Source organism: Polypterus senegalus, chromosome 1, assembly GCF_016835505.1.
Source record: "Polypterus senegalus isolate Bchr_013 chromosome 1, ASM1683550v1, whole genome shotgun sequence".
Lineage (NCBI taxonomy): Eukaryota > Metazoa > Chordata > Cladistia > Polypteriformes > Polypteridae > Polypterus > Polypterus senegalus.
In genome coordinates this window covers 206,871,925-206,889,574 of record NC_053154.1, presented here as the reverse complement: position 1 = coordinate 206,889,574, position 17,650 = coordinate 206,871,925, and the positions used below count along the sequence as shown (strand labels likewise).

The window sequence follows — 17,650 nt, the reverse complement described above, 5'->3', positions numbered from 1 at the left end:
AACGTGCGATATGATTACAGCATTTAAAGTTACAAAGAGAGTGAGCTGTGTGGATGAGAGTTATAAATACTACAAATGGAACAGAACAATGGAAGTTACCATACAGCACTATTCAAAGGAGCAACTTGTGGATCTTTCAATTCCAACTTGACAATACTTTGAAAAAGTTAAGTTGACAGAAAATGAGTTACGTACTTATTCAAAATTCTTAACATTGTAATTATTCACACTTGAAAGATTCAGTGCTGTAGGCAAGCATACTGGTGTAATAGTCGATTTATTTTATTCTGAGCAAATCATGAACAGATTTTACTAGCACAAACCTTACAATCGGGGATAACATTCATATTGACGTAAAATAATAACATAGAGTATTACTGATTCAACCAACAGATCTCCTCGCCACAATCCTGGACCTTGGCATCCCTGGGACTGCCCTCAGGTGGTTTGATTCCTACATCTTGGGCAGATTGTAAAGTGCCTCTTGGTGAGAAGAGATGTCAAAGGTACACCAGACAAGCACAGGGGTCAAGGATCAGTGCTGGGCCCTCTCCCCTTCTTTCTTTGCACCTCCTCAACAGGCCCTATCATTATGTCCTATGTTTTTTCTTATCAGTGTTTTGCCAATTATATTAAGTTGCACCTTTTGTTCCCTCCAGAGGACCACATCCTGCATTTCTGGATTAAGGAACATAATATCAAGCGCACCATGGCAAAGACATACCTTCTTGTTATGTCAACTTATCTGTCTATTCAGCTCCTCATTATTGCTAACACCTGCCAAGTCTATACAAAACCTTAGGGTGGTGATTGACGATCAGCTATTCTTCAAGGATCATGTTGCTGTGGTCAAATTATCCACAAGATCACAACATATCTGACAGAGTATGCATCACAATTCGTCCAGGCTTGGTGTTGTCATGTTTAGGCTAGAGCAACTCTCTGCTGGCAGGAGTACCAACATGTTTCACCAAGCCACTGTAAATGATTCAAAATGCAGCAGCATGTCTGGTGTTTAATCAGTTGAGGCAGACACATGACACACATCTTTTCAGATCACTTTATTGGTTCCTTGTATTGGCACATATTACATTCAAATCCTTGATGCTTGCCTACAGAGTAGTAAATCTAAATTCAGACTCTTTTCATGTGTAGCTTTCGACTCCATCAATGTGTATAAGTGGCATGTGAAGACTCTCTCTTTAGTGAATTCCTGTCTAATGGATATTGTAGCTAGGTTTTAGTAACCTAGGAATTATATAACTTGTTTTTGTTCTGAGCTCTTCACTTGTGATGATTAATTTGTAACATTGTCCTGTAACTCTTATTTTCCAAATAGTTCTCCAGACTGATATTTACTTGATTATGTTGACCTCTTTTGTAAGTCACTTTGGAAGAGTGTCGCTAAGCAAATAAATGTAAATAACAAGTTAACACATAGAGTAAAGATGAAGAATGAAGTTTTTTTTTTTTTTAAACACATGAAGGGCCAAGCACAGAGCAAACTATATAATACTGCAACTGCAACATCAAAATCTGTGAATACCTGGCTCTACCATACTTCCTTTTTAGTCGTCCAATTTTGGTTGAGATACACGTGCTTTCAACATATTTTTCTTACAAGAACAAATGCTTAATAATATAAAAATATGATATTTTTGGAAAATAAGTATATCTCTAAAGGCACATATTTTCAAAAAGAAATTATGCATGGTTAGTTTGGCTTCAAGAATGGCAATATAACAACCTCTCTGACAAATTTCATGCTTTCTTTATGTTGACACATTACCTGTTTAATCCAATTTAGGGTTGGAGCCTATCCCAGCAACACTGAGAGCAAAGCAGGAAAAACTCTAGTCAAGGTGCCTTTTCATTGCAGGGACCACTCATACACTGACATTCATGATCTGCACATCTTTGGATATGTAGGGGAAAACTGGAGAAAACAAAAGAAAGTATATGCAAACACTGGGAGAATGTGCAAACTCCACAAAGAGAATAACCAGGCCAGATATGTTCTTTATTGGTTCAAAACATAGGTTACTTAACCTTGCTTACTCTCCTCCATATCCATTTCTCCATATTTACCTTGCCAAAGTGTCTAACATGACTTGTGTCTCCACCATTTCTTTAGCCTTTACTGACATCAAAGTTTATTTTCCTCTTTCTTCTGACCATTTATTCATTTTTTCAACAGACCTTCCATGTTGTTTTTTATAGTACAGAAAGAATGTAAAAAAAAAAAAAAAAGAAATTCTACCTAACCGTAAGTGGGTTTTTGGTATCCATTGTTTCAAATTTCTTTCCCTGCTCCTCCCTTTATTGTCCATGGTACTAATTGAAAAAAAAAAAAAACTATTTCATGATTAACAAAACAGATAAGTCCATTCATCAGTTCCAACATGAAAACTCTCCTGAAAATAGTCTCATTAGCAATATAATCCAGCCCAACAAATACCTACTAAGCCAATCAGTAAACTGAACATTCACATTTCCTTAAAATTTTTATTTACCCAGTTTGCACCATTTCTTCTTTTTTCCCCCAATATAACACATTTCTTTACTTAATCAACTCTATGCCTTGACTATTTTCTGAATGTTTTGCTGGAAGAACAGTGATAAGATCTATTGTACATTATCCTTAAATTTGGAAATAGCTATAAACTGGGACATAATGACCTTCTAACAGTTTTATATTGAGTATTTGGCTACCGAGTCACAGACACTGAATAATAGCAAGCTGCTGTTTCTAATTAAGCTAATTCTGAAACCGTGACCCTGTAGTTAGGATATAGCGGGTTGGATAATGGATGGATGGATGAAACAGTGGAAACTAAAGTATTGTGAAGTGACTACCAAAATGTGGAACTAAAATGCTAAACTCCAGACTAAGTTAAAGTTTGCTTAGATAAAAACATTTACTTAAATTTACTATTTCATTTTCTTCAGTATTTCTGCATATTACAGAACTAGCTACCTGTGACAGTAATCACAAAAAATGACATTTAGTGTATTTCTGGCTTCTCATGACCATTTAAAGGAAAAAAAAATGGATCTGAACTGAACAGAAAGATAAATTATTAAATGAAGGTGCATTCCCTTTTAATGAAATAAACCAAACAAAATGAACTGTTAGGAGGAGAATGGTATAAAACAAAAACAAAGGCTCAGGTGTGCTGTATTTTACAGACAAACTCCAGCTGGTTTGGATGTTTCCTCTGAAATGATCTCATGTTGTTTAAACAAATCCATAGTCGTGCAGAGGGTTCATGCTGAGTGTCATGCACACCCCATTTAGGTGGACTAATCACAAGGAACCTGCACGCCACAATGAGTGGGAATTTACATTCAAAAAACAAAACATCATAAATGGTATAAGGAATTTCCAGATCAGATAAAAGTGTTCCAGCTCCATGTTAAGAAAAAAATGCACTGTTATGTTAAGATGCAAGTCTCTACAATGGCAAGATTGGGAATTAAATCTGAAAACATAACATTGTGAGGAAGAATGTGGCACCACAATACCTGTATTGCTAAACTATTTTAAAGTTACAAAATATGACCTAAATAAATTACATGAGGCTGTCGAAACAGCTATCAAAGTTTTTATACTATAAAGTGACCATGTACATACTCAAAACTGAAGTGTATCATAGATGAAAGCTCAATCTAGAATATCTAAATTTTGTTTTCTTGTGTAGTATACCGAAGCCCTAAGGTATAAACTAAAAAGTTAAGTCTCACTACAATTCACAATTCTAAGGCAACAGGCAAGATGTTTGGCCAGTATGCTTATATTCTACACATTTAGTGTCAATCTGTATTGAATCGGAGATTTTGGCACCTTTAGGCTCTGTTTGTCACATTGTTAAACGTGTCCTTCTAACAAAAATAAAAAAAAAGTTGTATCAACGTGGTCATGTTGTTCATAGTTACGATGTCCACTGCCAGGCACGAGAGGACATAAGATTGTGACTGAAAGCTTCTGGTGTCCAAGCATTTGGATCCATTTAATTAAAGGACAAACAGTGTTTTAAGTAAAAATAAAAACAAGTTATTTTGAGTACATTTTAACATTACTTTCAACTACAAATTTGTTTTTTTGTTTTGGTTTTAACATTTGGTTCTACATACCTCTCCTAGTTTACTGACTTTAACTTGTGCTTTAATAGCAATATAACCAGCTCTTAGGCTGCACTCAGTATGTATTGAAAGATACTATTTTTGTGCAGAATATGCAGGTGCAGCTAGTCAATGTTTAAACTTTGGGAGATGCAGTTTCAAATGTGCAGCATGCAATTTCCGGTTTGCAGAACACCATTCTCTTCCTCCTGTTCTTGACCACTGGATGCATGCTCCTTGGTGCTTGCACTTTCTCTCTCTCTCCACACTAGACAAAGTAGTAGCACTGCAGACGCAAAGAGGGATATAAAGGAAAGAACTTACATTGAGATTATAATTGCAAATCAGGGCAGACCTAGTGAAATTGTCTTGCTGCATCAGGACCTGTATCAATTGCATAATTAAATAAACAATAAATTATGCTCTGTATCATAAAAGTCTTAAGAAGAATATCGAGTAATTTGTTTGTAAGGTGAAACTGAAGCTGGAGCACAGGTGATTCATGCATCAAGATACCAATCCAAAACACAAAAACAAGTCCATATGAAAACAGCTGGAATGACGCAATATTAAAGTTATTGATTAGCCTAATCAAAGTCCAGATCTAAATCCAATACATACATACATACTCTATATATATATATATATATATATATATATATATATATATATATATATATATATATATATTCCTCCAGTGTTATAGTCATTGCAGCTTAAGGAGGTGCAACCAACTGCTTTTTTTTTTTTTTAAATACTGCCAATTCATGTATGTCATTAAATAAATGACACAAAAAGTTCTTATCTGTTCATTCACAATTTATCTAATATTAGATTGTGCTTACAGTCCTGAAAATATTAACTGTCAAATACATAAAATAACATAGAACATCAGGATGGGACAAATATTTTTTCACTGAACTACTTATACTCCCTGATGGTTAATTTACAATTAACTTTTATTGGTATCGAGAACCACAACATATTTTGCTTGTTCACTGCACTACAAAATAAGAAATATACAACAAGCAGCATCTCAAATGTCCCTCAATAGGAAGCCCTTGTATTCTGCAACACAATTTCTGCCTAAAGGAGCTGCACTTTAAGTGAACTTTGTCTGATAATTCCAGTCTTCACAAGAGACAGAAGCCACTACAAAAAGTACAGTTTTGCAACATCCAAATTGTCATAGTGGCAATATTCCTATTGGGAAATTAAAAATAATAAAAGGAATTATTAATTTATAAGGTAAAAATTATAGTGCATTTGGCAGTACAATTTCTGCTAAAGCAGCTGCCTCTCCTGCAAATGTAGCCAGGCAATTCCAGTCTTCACAAGGGACAGTGGCTTTGACTATATTAAATGTATAACAGAAAACAAAACTGCTGAGTACCAGATGTTTCTGGACCTTCACCCTTTCACAAGAAACAAAACCTTTAAGAGACACTTCCTTATTTTTTTGGATAACCCCTTTTGTTACAACATAAATAGAAGAGTATAAGAACATAAGAAACTTGACAACTGAGAGGAAACCATTCAGTCCATCAATTTTTTTTGTTTAGCTAATAGCTAAGATGTTCCAATATTGTTGTGCCTAAAATGAGTATTTATCTTGATAGATAAGCAAATAAGATTTCATGTATTCGTCTCACTATCCAAATTAGATTCTAAAGTTCAATTTCAATGATTTCTGCAAACCTATTTTGGAAACTATGGTACTCTCTATGTGTAATGTAAAAATCCAATCTTAAACATAACTGAAACACTGCACTCGAATATAAGCTAAACTCTAGTAGGCTAAAATTATGTCATACTGTAATGCAATTTGGTAGGGCAAACCAGTCATGACAAAATACCAGGCCTTCAAATGTAGTTATTTTTTTTTCCCCAAGAGAAAAAATCTAAGATGGCATACTGTGTTTTTTCTGCAACTGCAGAGCTCAGAGTTTTCCTCTTGAACACTCCAGGTCAATGAACTTCTATCTTTATGTACTCTAGCAAGAAAAGGGTTTGGTGTCACTTTATATACCAGTCTCACTCTGGACATTAAATCCATCGTGTCACTACACAACTTTGTGTGCACCAGGTGTCAATGTCCGTGGATCTCAAGCGGGATGGTCTTAGTTTTACAAATTAGTTCTACACAACATCAGGATTCTGACAAGGCAGCTAAACTGAGGAAGATAAAATGTCAAATAAGGTTTATGTCCCCCTTTATTTGGAATTTTTAGGGATAACAAGAAAACCTCAGATGTGTAACAACAAGCATGCTGCACAGAACCTTCATGGAATGTGATTATATCAATGTTACGGAATGTAACAATGGGATGGCATGCAGGCTTTCATTAATGTGATTAAACACATTTACACTGCAGCTCAAGCCAGACCAAATCCAAATAGTGGGTTTTAGTTTTGATTTACCTGATTGTAAAGTTTGAATAAAATTACATTTGAAAGTTTTTTGTACACTTGCAATCTAGTCTCAAATATGTTCTACAAGTTCTAACATAAATTATTAATCTCCACAGACGTCCACTGGTTAAAGGTCTTTCTCAGTAGCATAGGAATTTCTGTGAGAAAGCATTCAGATACTATACCATACCATTTTATAAGCCTGCTTAATCCTGAGCAAAATCACAAGGGGCTTTAACCAGTTTCAGCAAGCATATGGCAAAAGGCAGGAACCACCAATGGACAGAGTGCCAGCCCATCACAGGGTGAACACACACACACAAGGCCTGAAACAAAACTTTTATTCACAGAGTAATTATTTATTTGGCAGTTTTTTAGGCTTTCATTAGATTCTTAAATATTTTGTTCCATGAAACTTATGTTCTAGTGGAGATTGCTTGAAAAAAACATTAAGATCACAAAACTAAGTGCTATAAAACTGAGGGAACTGAAGCATTACAAGAGAGTACAACTTTGAACAAACACACTGTATCAAATATATATATATATGCATTTTTATTGTTAAAATGGGAATGCTAAAGGAGAAAAACTGTCAAAACCTCTATCTATCTAAAACCAGTAAGAAAAACACCTACCCCTTCACATACTGTGTAAAAAGCTCACAAAACTCACACTGATACTAAGTACTTTGAAACCCAACCCCCTACCCCAAACTCCCAAGAAAAGCAAGAACTGAAAGCCTTTAAATTCCAGTTAAACATTATGATTTGGCCTGGCATATACATTGAAATATTATAGTGTTTCTAAGAGTAACTAGTAGCTAAAAATGTGTGTTCCACGCAAGCAATACCATGCATTATGATATTTCATGCTTATTCAAGAAACATGCTTTTTGTCACACCAGAAAAGTTGTACAACATGCAAATTACCACAGTAGCAACATACCTATTGGAAAAATAAACATATGCAGTCTCATTAATTATTTATAGGGTAAAACTTAAAATTATAAAATAATCTCACACTGTCAACAGGGAGTTAATTATTGCAGTCTACTAAATAAACATTAAGTCATTCAATAGTAGAATTTGAAGTAGAATTTCCCATTTGCATACACTGTAAGCATGAAGTTGCCCAATCCCCATTATGTTAGCCACCTACCATCAAACCCACTAAATCCAGTTTAGTGTCATGGAAGGCAGCACTGGACATAAAGCAGGAACTTGAGTCACAAGACACAGTCATGCACAAACCCACACAAACTCATTAAGAACAAATTTACAGCTGTCAGTAGACCTAACATTACAATCTTTGGCAGATAAGAGAAAAACCCTGCTGACATGCACAGAACATAGCAATTCCTACTAGATGATGCCTGGTGGTGAATTTTAACCAAGTGTAATCTGTTAAGAGCAATGGGACAGTTCATTGTGATTTCCAGTTTTTATTTCCTTTTCCGTGTAGCACCGCGGTAACCTTTTGTATCTTGTTGTCCCTCCTGAACATGGAGAACAATAATAATAATAATAATAATATAGAACAATAATAATTATTTACATTTATATAGCGTTTTACTTACTACTCAAGGCACTACCACACAGGATATGATGTTCTTACTGTGAGGCAGCAGCACTACCACTGTGCCACCTACATGGTCTAAATGGTTCTTGTGAAAACACCAATGATAGACCCAAGGTCAGGCCTTTGTCATGATACATAACACACCTCAACATTAGCTTTATTGTTTATGTTTGGGCAGAAAGTATAAGGTAGTTCATTTTGCACATGAAATATGAACCTGATTAAATTTTGCACGCATTGCATGAATAGTAATCGCAAAGTATGTTTAAGAAACAAGTCCAATTTTCTTTAAAACAGTTATTATATTATTATTGGATTTTAATACTAGTTGTGAATTGTCCATAATAAACACAATGTTCAAACAGAAGTGTTCTCAAAAGTATATCTAGTAATATACCACCTGGGGCCAAAGAAGCCATGTCATCTGATCTAAGGACATATACTTAGATCATTCACATAGATGCCAAGCAGTCAGTTGTTCACCACTGGGTGTCCACCTGGCTCAGATAATTAAACTGTGTTAGCTGGGCTAACTAGGGAGACCCACCCAGTTTTCCTCTGGAAGAGTTCAAAGTATTATCTCTGTGAGAACTTTTACTGCCTATTGGAGACGTTAGGTAGCTAGGTGTTTGAACAGACTTTCAATGCATGATTGTGTTGAAAATGTGTGGCAATCAACCCAGGGGGCAAATGATGGACCCTAATAGTAAAGGAAGCCATCAAATTAAAGAAAGATGTCTTCTTGTTTGTAATTTGAAGTTGGAGTTGGAGTTGAAGCTGCAGTTCCCTGGAGTACTGATCATGAATTAAGCTAGAGATTATTTAGAAACTGACCAATATACTGGTGCATTGTTCAAAGAGAACCAGGAGTCAATTATTCCATTGAAGCTCTCTATTTTCTTGTCAATCTGTGTTTTCATCCTCATCTTTAGTAATGAATTTTGAAGCTATACAAACAGTAAAATCAAAAGCAGAGATGAAAAAATTAGGCACATTTACAAGTTACACTGCTTGACTCATTTACCATAATAGGATGATGGTTTCATCTATCTAGAAAGATCTCAGATTACAGTCATTGTTCCTCTGAATCAAGAGAGATAAGATGAGGTGGCATGGACATAATATAAGGATGCATACTTTGTAGCTCCAGTGAAAGGTACATCTGGCACAGTAAAGTGGAAGTAGATGTAGGGCAGACCAAAGACACTCTTAAAGGATTACATATTTTTCTTGACCTAGAAACTTCTGTAAAATTCCATAGGAGAAGCAAAACACTACTACATAGGATGCAGATGGCACCTTAAAATAGTGCCATCCTAATTCATTACAAAAGAAGAGGATAGCTAGACAATAGGTATAGCAGTGCAAAGCTAAAAAAATTAATATGCAATTAAAAACAATCCCACCCACAAAAAGCTTGTGTATTTGTATTGATTATTCTCTCACGCGCTCAACCTCAGCTCCCCCACTCTTCAATTCCACCTGGGGGAGTAAATGCTAACATCATTTTTTTTTTTTTACTATTTAATATTGTTTCTTTATTTGGATTCAGCGGGTTAGAAAATGGATGGATTGTTTCTTTGTATCAGAATACTGCTGCTGGATTATGTGAATTTCCCCTTGGGATTAATAAAGTATCTATCTATCTTCTTTACAGGAGTAATCCAACAACCAGGCTGTAAAAGATGTGTAAATTCTCTAGGAAGCGCAAAGTACTGCTTTCTTATGGACATGGACATCTGATCTGCTCTAGTGAGATTATTTGCATCATGAGCCTCACTAGAAGAAACAAACTGCCAATAAGTACAATGCTAAAAAAAATCCAGGGACCAACTAGGTTAGATTGAAGGTTTTACACTATATTTTACAAAAGCTAGATGCCTCCATTTACATAGCTTTAATTTAAGGCAAGACCACAACAAAGTCACAAAATTTGCTACTTTGCTGAAGAATCATTCTGATTGCATACTTGTGGTACATAAACATACATTTTTGTGAATGTTTTGTAATTAGGAGAAAGCACTTTGCATTGTTTAATGGTAGAAATGAGGATTCTACCCATCTTTAATCATGGCTTCCCTCAAAATAGTTGTCACTATGGCTGCAATATATTCATGATTATAGCTTCAGATGCCATGGTTAGCTTTATTTTAGAAGTCTTTAACAAACAAGCAGCAGGACTGTTCAAAAGCAGCTTAATCAGCATGTCTGTGTAAGAACAATTTGGGCTGTGATGGACTGGCGCCCTATCCACGGATTGTTCCTGCCTTATGCCCTATGCTTGTAGGCATAGGCTCCAGTTTCCCCACTAGTCTGCTCAGTATAAAGCGGGTTTAGAAGTTTGACGGATGGATTTATCGATTGAATCATAAGAAACTATTGAACAGCCTGGCACATTAAAAAATGTCAATTACTTTTGCTATCCTTGCACTCTGTTCATCACACCTGATGCTTCATTGCATGTTATGAAAAACTATACCTGTAAAAAAAGTAGGTGGTTAGACTAATGTCTAAAGTTTAACTTGGTGTGTTATAATGTAGTAGTCTAACCTTATTTAGTTGGAAATTATAAAGTTTTATTGGAGTTTCTTAAGATTTCATTAACAAGTGTAAAAAATGTTCTTTCAAGTTCCTTTAATGTCAACATGATATAATGATATAATGCTAGTATATCAAATTGATAATATCTAGCTGTGGGTTTTAAAGATAACGATGGCAGCAAAAGAATTTCTAAATTGAGGCAGAAATATGCTTTAAAAAAAAACCTCTGAATATGTTGCTAAAACCCCTTATGATATCAAGGGTCTTCATTTTAAAGTGCCAATGAACAGCATAATGAGATAAAATGGTATATTTACAGTAAAGTGCAAATCAACAAGAAGGCTTCACATCTGCATTCAAATATCTTTGTTTGGAATTGATGATTCCGATTATCTTAAATTCCTGGAGTAGCAGGAATTTCCCTCTGGGATAATAACGTCTACCTTCATGCTTAGCAAAGTCAAAGTGCTCATAATCAAATTAAAATTACCAAAGGAGATCCTCAAACCTAAGAGGTATTCTTGCAGAATGCAGAGCAAAATGTGTGCACAATCTATCATGTCAATAGTACAGAAATGCAAGCAGGCAGCAAGTATACATGATTAGATTTATTGAAATGTGAGTGAAATACCAAAATTAGGATAAACAATCCCAACTTGTGCAGGATGTCTGCTATTAACAATCAGTTCATAGAACTGCCAAGGATACTCATGTGTAGATCTGTATGTAGTGCTTAGATCTTACAAAAAAAATTGTAAAATTAATAAAAATATAGTTTTTAAATTGAAAGTTGTGTAGATAGTATCTTTTCTTAAAAATATGTTTTAGGGGCAGATTCTTTAGTTCTTCAGGTACATTAGATATGATGTTCTTTTAGAGGTACTATGTTTTGCAATCATTGACTGACACAACAAGACATATCCACGCAAGCTAGTTACAGGGTCACACTGAAGAAGGGGCAAGAAAACACATATTAAAGGAACTGTGGCTTCTGAGAAATATTAAATTCATGACTTTACATGTTTTAACTAATAACATCCTCATTCTTCATAACTACACTGTAACCAACAGGAAAGAATATTCTGGAGACAGTGGAAATTATTTCAAATGGACATTTACTTACAACCCAAGCCATAATACAGCTTTACACTGAAACATTTAGTAACAACACCAAAATGGATTTGCCTTCTGCCATACTCTTTCTTATACAGTACTACAGAATTGCATGCCTATTCTAAATACACCAAACAGAGGTATATCATATGCTGTGTTAGTACTAGGTCTACCACTGAAATCTCAGCTTATGAGTATTTTTTTGCTTTTTGTTTGATTGTCCATAAGTTTTTTCATTTACTTGTACTGCTTTTATTTCTCTTTTTTCTTCAGAAGTAATATTATTTTGTCCAAATGTGGTTCCTGCAGGTGTACACTCCCAGACCCTATCAGCTTCAAAGTATATTTAAAGGATTCAAAAACTGATGCAAAACACTACTTATAACAAAAGTTGGAGCATCATTTCTAGCTAGCAGCAAATTTTGTAGGTCTAGCATGTCATTAGGCAACTTTCCTTTCCCACACATTTGACAACAGAAGATATGCACTTTTCCAAAAAAAAAAAACATCTGAAAAAGATGACTCCCTGCCACTCACCATGTAATTTTAACAATACCAACTGGCAGCAGTGTTAAATCAACTTTGAATGCAACATTACCCATTATAAACTTTGGATTCAGTATATTCTAGTTAAGTGTGCACACTTAATACCCCCTGTCCCATGCCTATGAACTGATGGAATGAATATCGAAAATAGGATTCATTACATATAGAGAAGAAGTCCTGACACACAGTTAGAGCTTGGAAAATTACTTTAATTCAGAAAGATATTAATAAGGGCTTTTCTTACAGCACAGTTCAGCATTTTTTTTTATTGCAATCTTAAATTGAATAAACCCAACACATCATTCTGACTCATTTAAGATATGATACAAATAACAAGTGCTTACATTTACTTCATTCATCATTTAAAATATGTAATTAATTCTGAATTGAACCAGATTCAGTTCCATGATTAAGAAAGGACACCTTAGATTATTTCATTTAAACAATTTATTTTGGTATGTGGTTTGCCAGAAACACCTCGTGGAGGGATTAAAGAAGACACTTGCACTAATAATGCATAGAAAGAGCAAAAGAACCCAACTGTCTGTCAGTCAATCAGTCAATCAGTCATTTCCCATCCCACTATATCCTAAAACAGGGTCACGGGTGTCTGCTTGAGCCAATTCTAGCCAGCACAGGACACAACGCAGGAAGAAATCTCCGGGTAGGGCACCGGTCCATCGCAGGGCACACTCACACACCAAGCACACACCAGGGACAATTTAGGATCGGCAATGCACCTAACCTGCATGTCTTTGGACTGTGGGAGGAAACCGGAGCACCCAGAGGAAACCCCCGCAGACACACGGAGAACATGCAAACTTCACGCAGGGAAGATCCGGAAAGCGAACCCAGGTCTCCTTACTGCGAAGCAGCAGTGCTACCACTGCGCCACCCCAGAACCCAGCTGTCCCACCAAAATTTACATGGGTGATGCCAAACACTCATGACATTTACATTTGCTCCCATAATACATCTCAATTACTCTAGATTAATTTAAAGACTTTCTGTCCAAGGACTTTTTTATTTTCTCCCTGGTTAATATAATTAATCACTAACTAATTAACACTGCCAGAATTAGATATATCTTGAAAGGTTTAAGTATTTAAAATATGCTGGTTCTATGCAGCATCAGTAATCATTGTAAACTGTATAATAAGCTTTTATCATGAAATAGACCCCACACCCAAAGCATAAATTCATATGTATCCAGACTATATAAACAATGTACCAGTAAACTGATAGGTAACAAGCATGTGTGAACAAAGCTGAACTATCTATAAAAACCTGATAAACCAATTCTCCAGGTAAAGACCTAGCATAAATCCCAGGAATTGATCAACTCTGCTTGTGTGTGAATAAGGCCATAAAACTTCTAAGATAAAATTCAAAAAAATATCTGCACCTACAATGTAAACATGCTTGAAGTAATATGAATAAGCAGGGCCATGATGCATAATAATCTATGAAAGTCTACTTTGTAAAAATTAACCATTTGATGAGTCTGGCAACTGTACAGATTGTGAAACATGGAGGCTACTCTTCATCCAAGTGAAGGATTACATTATTGACAAACATTTTCAGCCATTAAATGGAGGAATTTGCTAAGGTAGTAGTTAAAATGAAGATATGCAGCTCTCATTCAAAGGACACTTGAAGGTTCAGATGCTTTTAGGTACAAAGACACATAAATACCATATATACTGTATATTAGCCCAACCTTCTCCAAACCTGCTTAGAGAGATTTCATACCCAGTCTCCCAGTGCTGTGAGAAGAATGCACAGAACACTGAACTATACATACATGAGCAATAATAATAATAATAATAATAATAATAATAACCAGTAGAACAAATGCAGCACTCAAATGTTGCTATTCACTGCCTGCTTCACTTCAGAGAAAAGTAAAAACATTTTGATGTTGGTGCTTGTAAAACTCATCATTTTCAACCAGGCAAATTATGTGTTAATGAGCACATTTCAATAAATGCAGGGAATGTTAAACCCAGTATTCTATATTTGAACAAAAAAAATCAAAAGAAATGGGTAACCTTGGTAATAACAGAAAGTTAGTCACCCAGTGTATCTCCAGTGGTGGCTATGTAAATGACAACAGTGGTACAATGTCCTTATAGGGTTCTCAGAATCCATCACTGGTTATTAGACAGGATCTTTGTCTGGTTTTACATGGACAGACTTCTCTTTATTCCCTGCTGATAATCCCTTTTTACTCAGGAGTAAATTCTAAATATGATGAGCATTCTTTGAACTATGATAACATTCTTTTTAAAGACTACATTTTTGAATAATCTCTCTTTTTCTAAAGAGGAGATAAGCTTTTTCATATGGTATAAACCCCCTGTACTACGAACAGCAATTTGTTAGAGTTAATCCATAAAAACAAATGTTAAATAATTTGGGATTCCTTTATCTTTTTGTTTGTAATGTTATAATGACAAATTAAACTTTAATTCCAGATATTACCGTGTTCCCTTTAGAGGTACAAATTGCTGAAAACAATTTTTTAAAGTTACATTATCTGTACCCATTAATTGTTTAAATATGTTACATTGTTTTAAAGCATTTTAAAAGATAGCTCTCAATTAAAAGGGCATGATATTATGTAAACATTTATTTGCCGGAATTCAATATTTATCTTTGAACTTTATCAGTATGGTTGTGCATGATTGCCTCAGAGCACTTTGAATCCCTGCCCACTCACTATTAATGTGGAGTTTGTTTGGGTGTTTTCTCCAAAACAACACTCTCTGAACTATTTTCCACAGATCACACCCTCAATTTCAAGTATCAACTGAGGCGTGTTAAATTTAATTTCCTCTCCACTGTGCAGATCCTTAAACGGCTCCTTTAACCTAACCTCTCTGATACATTATCCAACTACACTACAATGCTAAATGTCAAAACTTTCAACATTTTTATCCAGTTTTCACTGTCCAGGCCACCCAAACTGTAGATCCTGCCATAATGCCTAAGCCCCAATAAACTGACTGGCAATCATTGCCAAGGCCTCCGAGAACTTTCACTCATCCACACTTCGATGGTTCTTGCAATTCCTGTTTCCTTTGCACTCTAAAGAAACCTCTTCATTGTTGCTTTTAAACGGCGGACCACCACCCTAATTCTGACGTCTAAACTGTCTGAAACTCTTTACTCTTGGTCCGTGGCCATTGCCCAGTTCGGCAAAACTTCGAATTATTCTCCAGTTTTCAAGCAGCCTCAAAACAAATAACTTCTGCCAGATCTCTGTGCCCTCCTGTTGCTGATCAAATCCGTCTACGTCTAACACTGTCAAAGGCTTAGTGATTGAAAGTGATAACTTGTAATAGCTGTGCTGCTTATGAAACGGGATTAGAGTCCACGTCATAAAGCACGGGAAAGGTGAGCAAACCGCTGAGTTGGAGCCGCAAGATCTTTGATTGGAAATCGCCAGGCTCCAACTAAGGACACCACTACAAAATAACCCTTTAAGTGACAAACTTCACACACCCCACTCCCGAAAACGCGGACAATCCGCGTGGGTTCAGTGAAAATTAACTGCGCAAACATACCAATGGTTGAGATGTATGTGCTGTTGAAATTGTCTTCTGCAAACCTGATAATAAGACAGGTCTTCCCGACGCCACTGTCGCCGATGAGTAAAAGCTTGAAAAGAAAATCATATTTTTTAGCCATGCTTCGGCTCAAAGCCAAAAAAAACGAAGAACGCGAACGTTTGGCAGTTTTCCGCTTTGCAGTGTTTTAGGAGTGGCGGTGATCCACCCGTTGTCGTTTCCAACTTTTTTTCACGTCTGTCTTATTAAAGTTTTTTTTTACTAAAGACGGTTGAGACCGTTGAAAGGCCTGGTCTCCCTTTCGCTCTCCTGGGTTCTTATTTTCCACAAAGACACGTATATTCCAAACAAATAACCAGTTATCGCCAAGTTTCACCAACTTAGTCTGAGTCCCTAAAGCTTGTCGTACTCCCAAAAAAGAAAAAAATAATGAATGAAATGTTGTTTTCAACCGGTAGGCGGCGACCCGACAGTAGCTTCAAAGTTTGTAGCCTCAACATGGCCTGCTGGGAAGTTGCCGTTCAAACTGCGCATTCTGATTGGCTGTTGACTTGTTCTGCCCTCAAAATTAATCCGTGATATGCTACAGTGCAAGAAAGTCAACCTTTTGTAGAATTTTCAAGGAGTAATTTCAAAGAGATAAACTGCGTACATATTCTGTCCCGTTAGAAAAACTAAACTGGTAAACCTTTCGCATAAAGATTCTATTAATCGATCTCTACAATTACTGGTGATTTAGGAGCGCAGTCGTTCCCTCGCAGTTTGCCCTGGCTGCGCAGATTGTGCACATATTATGCGCTGATGTCATAATTCAGGACTGCTTTGCAAGACTACCAGTGTGCCAGGATTTGTGTTGCAACAATGGTTCTGCAGTAAAAAAAAAAAAAAAAAGCTACTGTACATCTGAATTTAGGTTAATTTTTGGAATATTTTGTATTTTGTATGGTATATAAATGTAATGATTTAACATTTCAGTATATTTAAAAGTATGCAACTTGTGGTGTAGTTTTTATCTCGGAACTTAACCTGCTCTATATGATGTTTCAGTTAATGTGGATTTCCAATTACTTTTTATCATGGCCTGACATGAAATTAATCGTCTGCATATTTATTGTATTTTTTTTAATTCATTTTGTTTATTTTTGACCTTTTTTAAGCACCTTTCTTTTGATCAAGGACATGTCTCAATTGTTATCCTCTTCTCAAAAAATGAATAATCCCGTCATTAGTTTGTGACTGGCAAAAGGTATGATTGGCAGCTCTCGTTGTCATTTTACAAATTAAAACGTTAACAGGTTTACAGTTTACAGTTGTCATTCAAGTATTATTTAAGGCAAGCTAGGTTTTCTTGGTAAAAAACAATAATATTAAGTAAAACCATGATTTAGTAGACCCTCTGATGAAATGGTATAAATAGGACTATTACAATATATTACAATATTAATAAAACCCAAAAACACAAGGGTAATACTCTCAAATAAAACTTAGCAATCTGTGGTGCAGAGGCAAAATATATTTTTTCTATATATTCCTTATAAAACCAACCTAATCCAGAGCCTGTACTGGCATCACTAGGAACAAGGGCACAAATCCACTGCAAGGCACACTCATGCACACATTCACACCTACTGGGTTAGTCAAAAAATTAAATTTACAATATTCTATATTAAAAAGAATGAGTAAATCACTGAAATGTTCAGTTTTTTAACTGCACAATATATATGCAAGGGTTACATATTATAATTTATAAATTGTTCTGAATTTTT

General features: G+C 35.5%; 1 protein-coding gene across 1 annotated transcript in view; it reads right to left on the bottom strand.

The window, feature by feature from the left end:
• Positions 1-16,326, bottom strand: part of rab13 (RAB13, member RAS oncogene family) — an 89,905-nt gene extending 73,579 nt beyond the window's left edge. The window contains exon 1 of the mRNA XM_039767921.1: positions 15,882-16,326. Within this exon, the coding sequence (XP_039623855.1) occupies positions 15,882-16,005 (124 nt within the window). The 5' untranslated portion in view covers positions 16,006-16,326. The remainder of the gene's footprint in view (positions 1-15,881) is intronic.
• Positions 16,327-17,650: the final 1,324 nt, after the last annotated feature.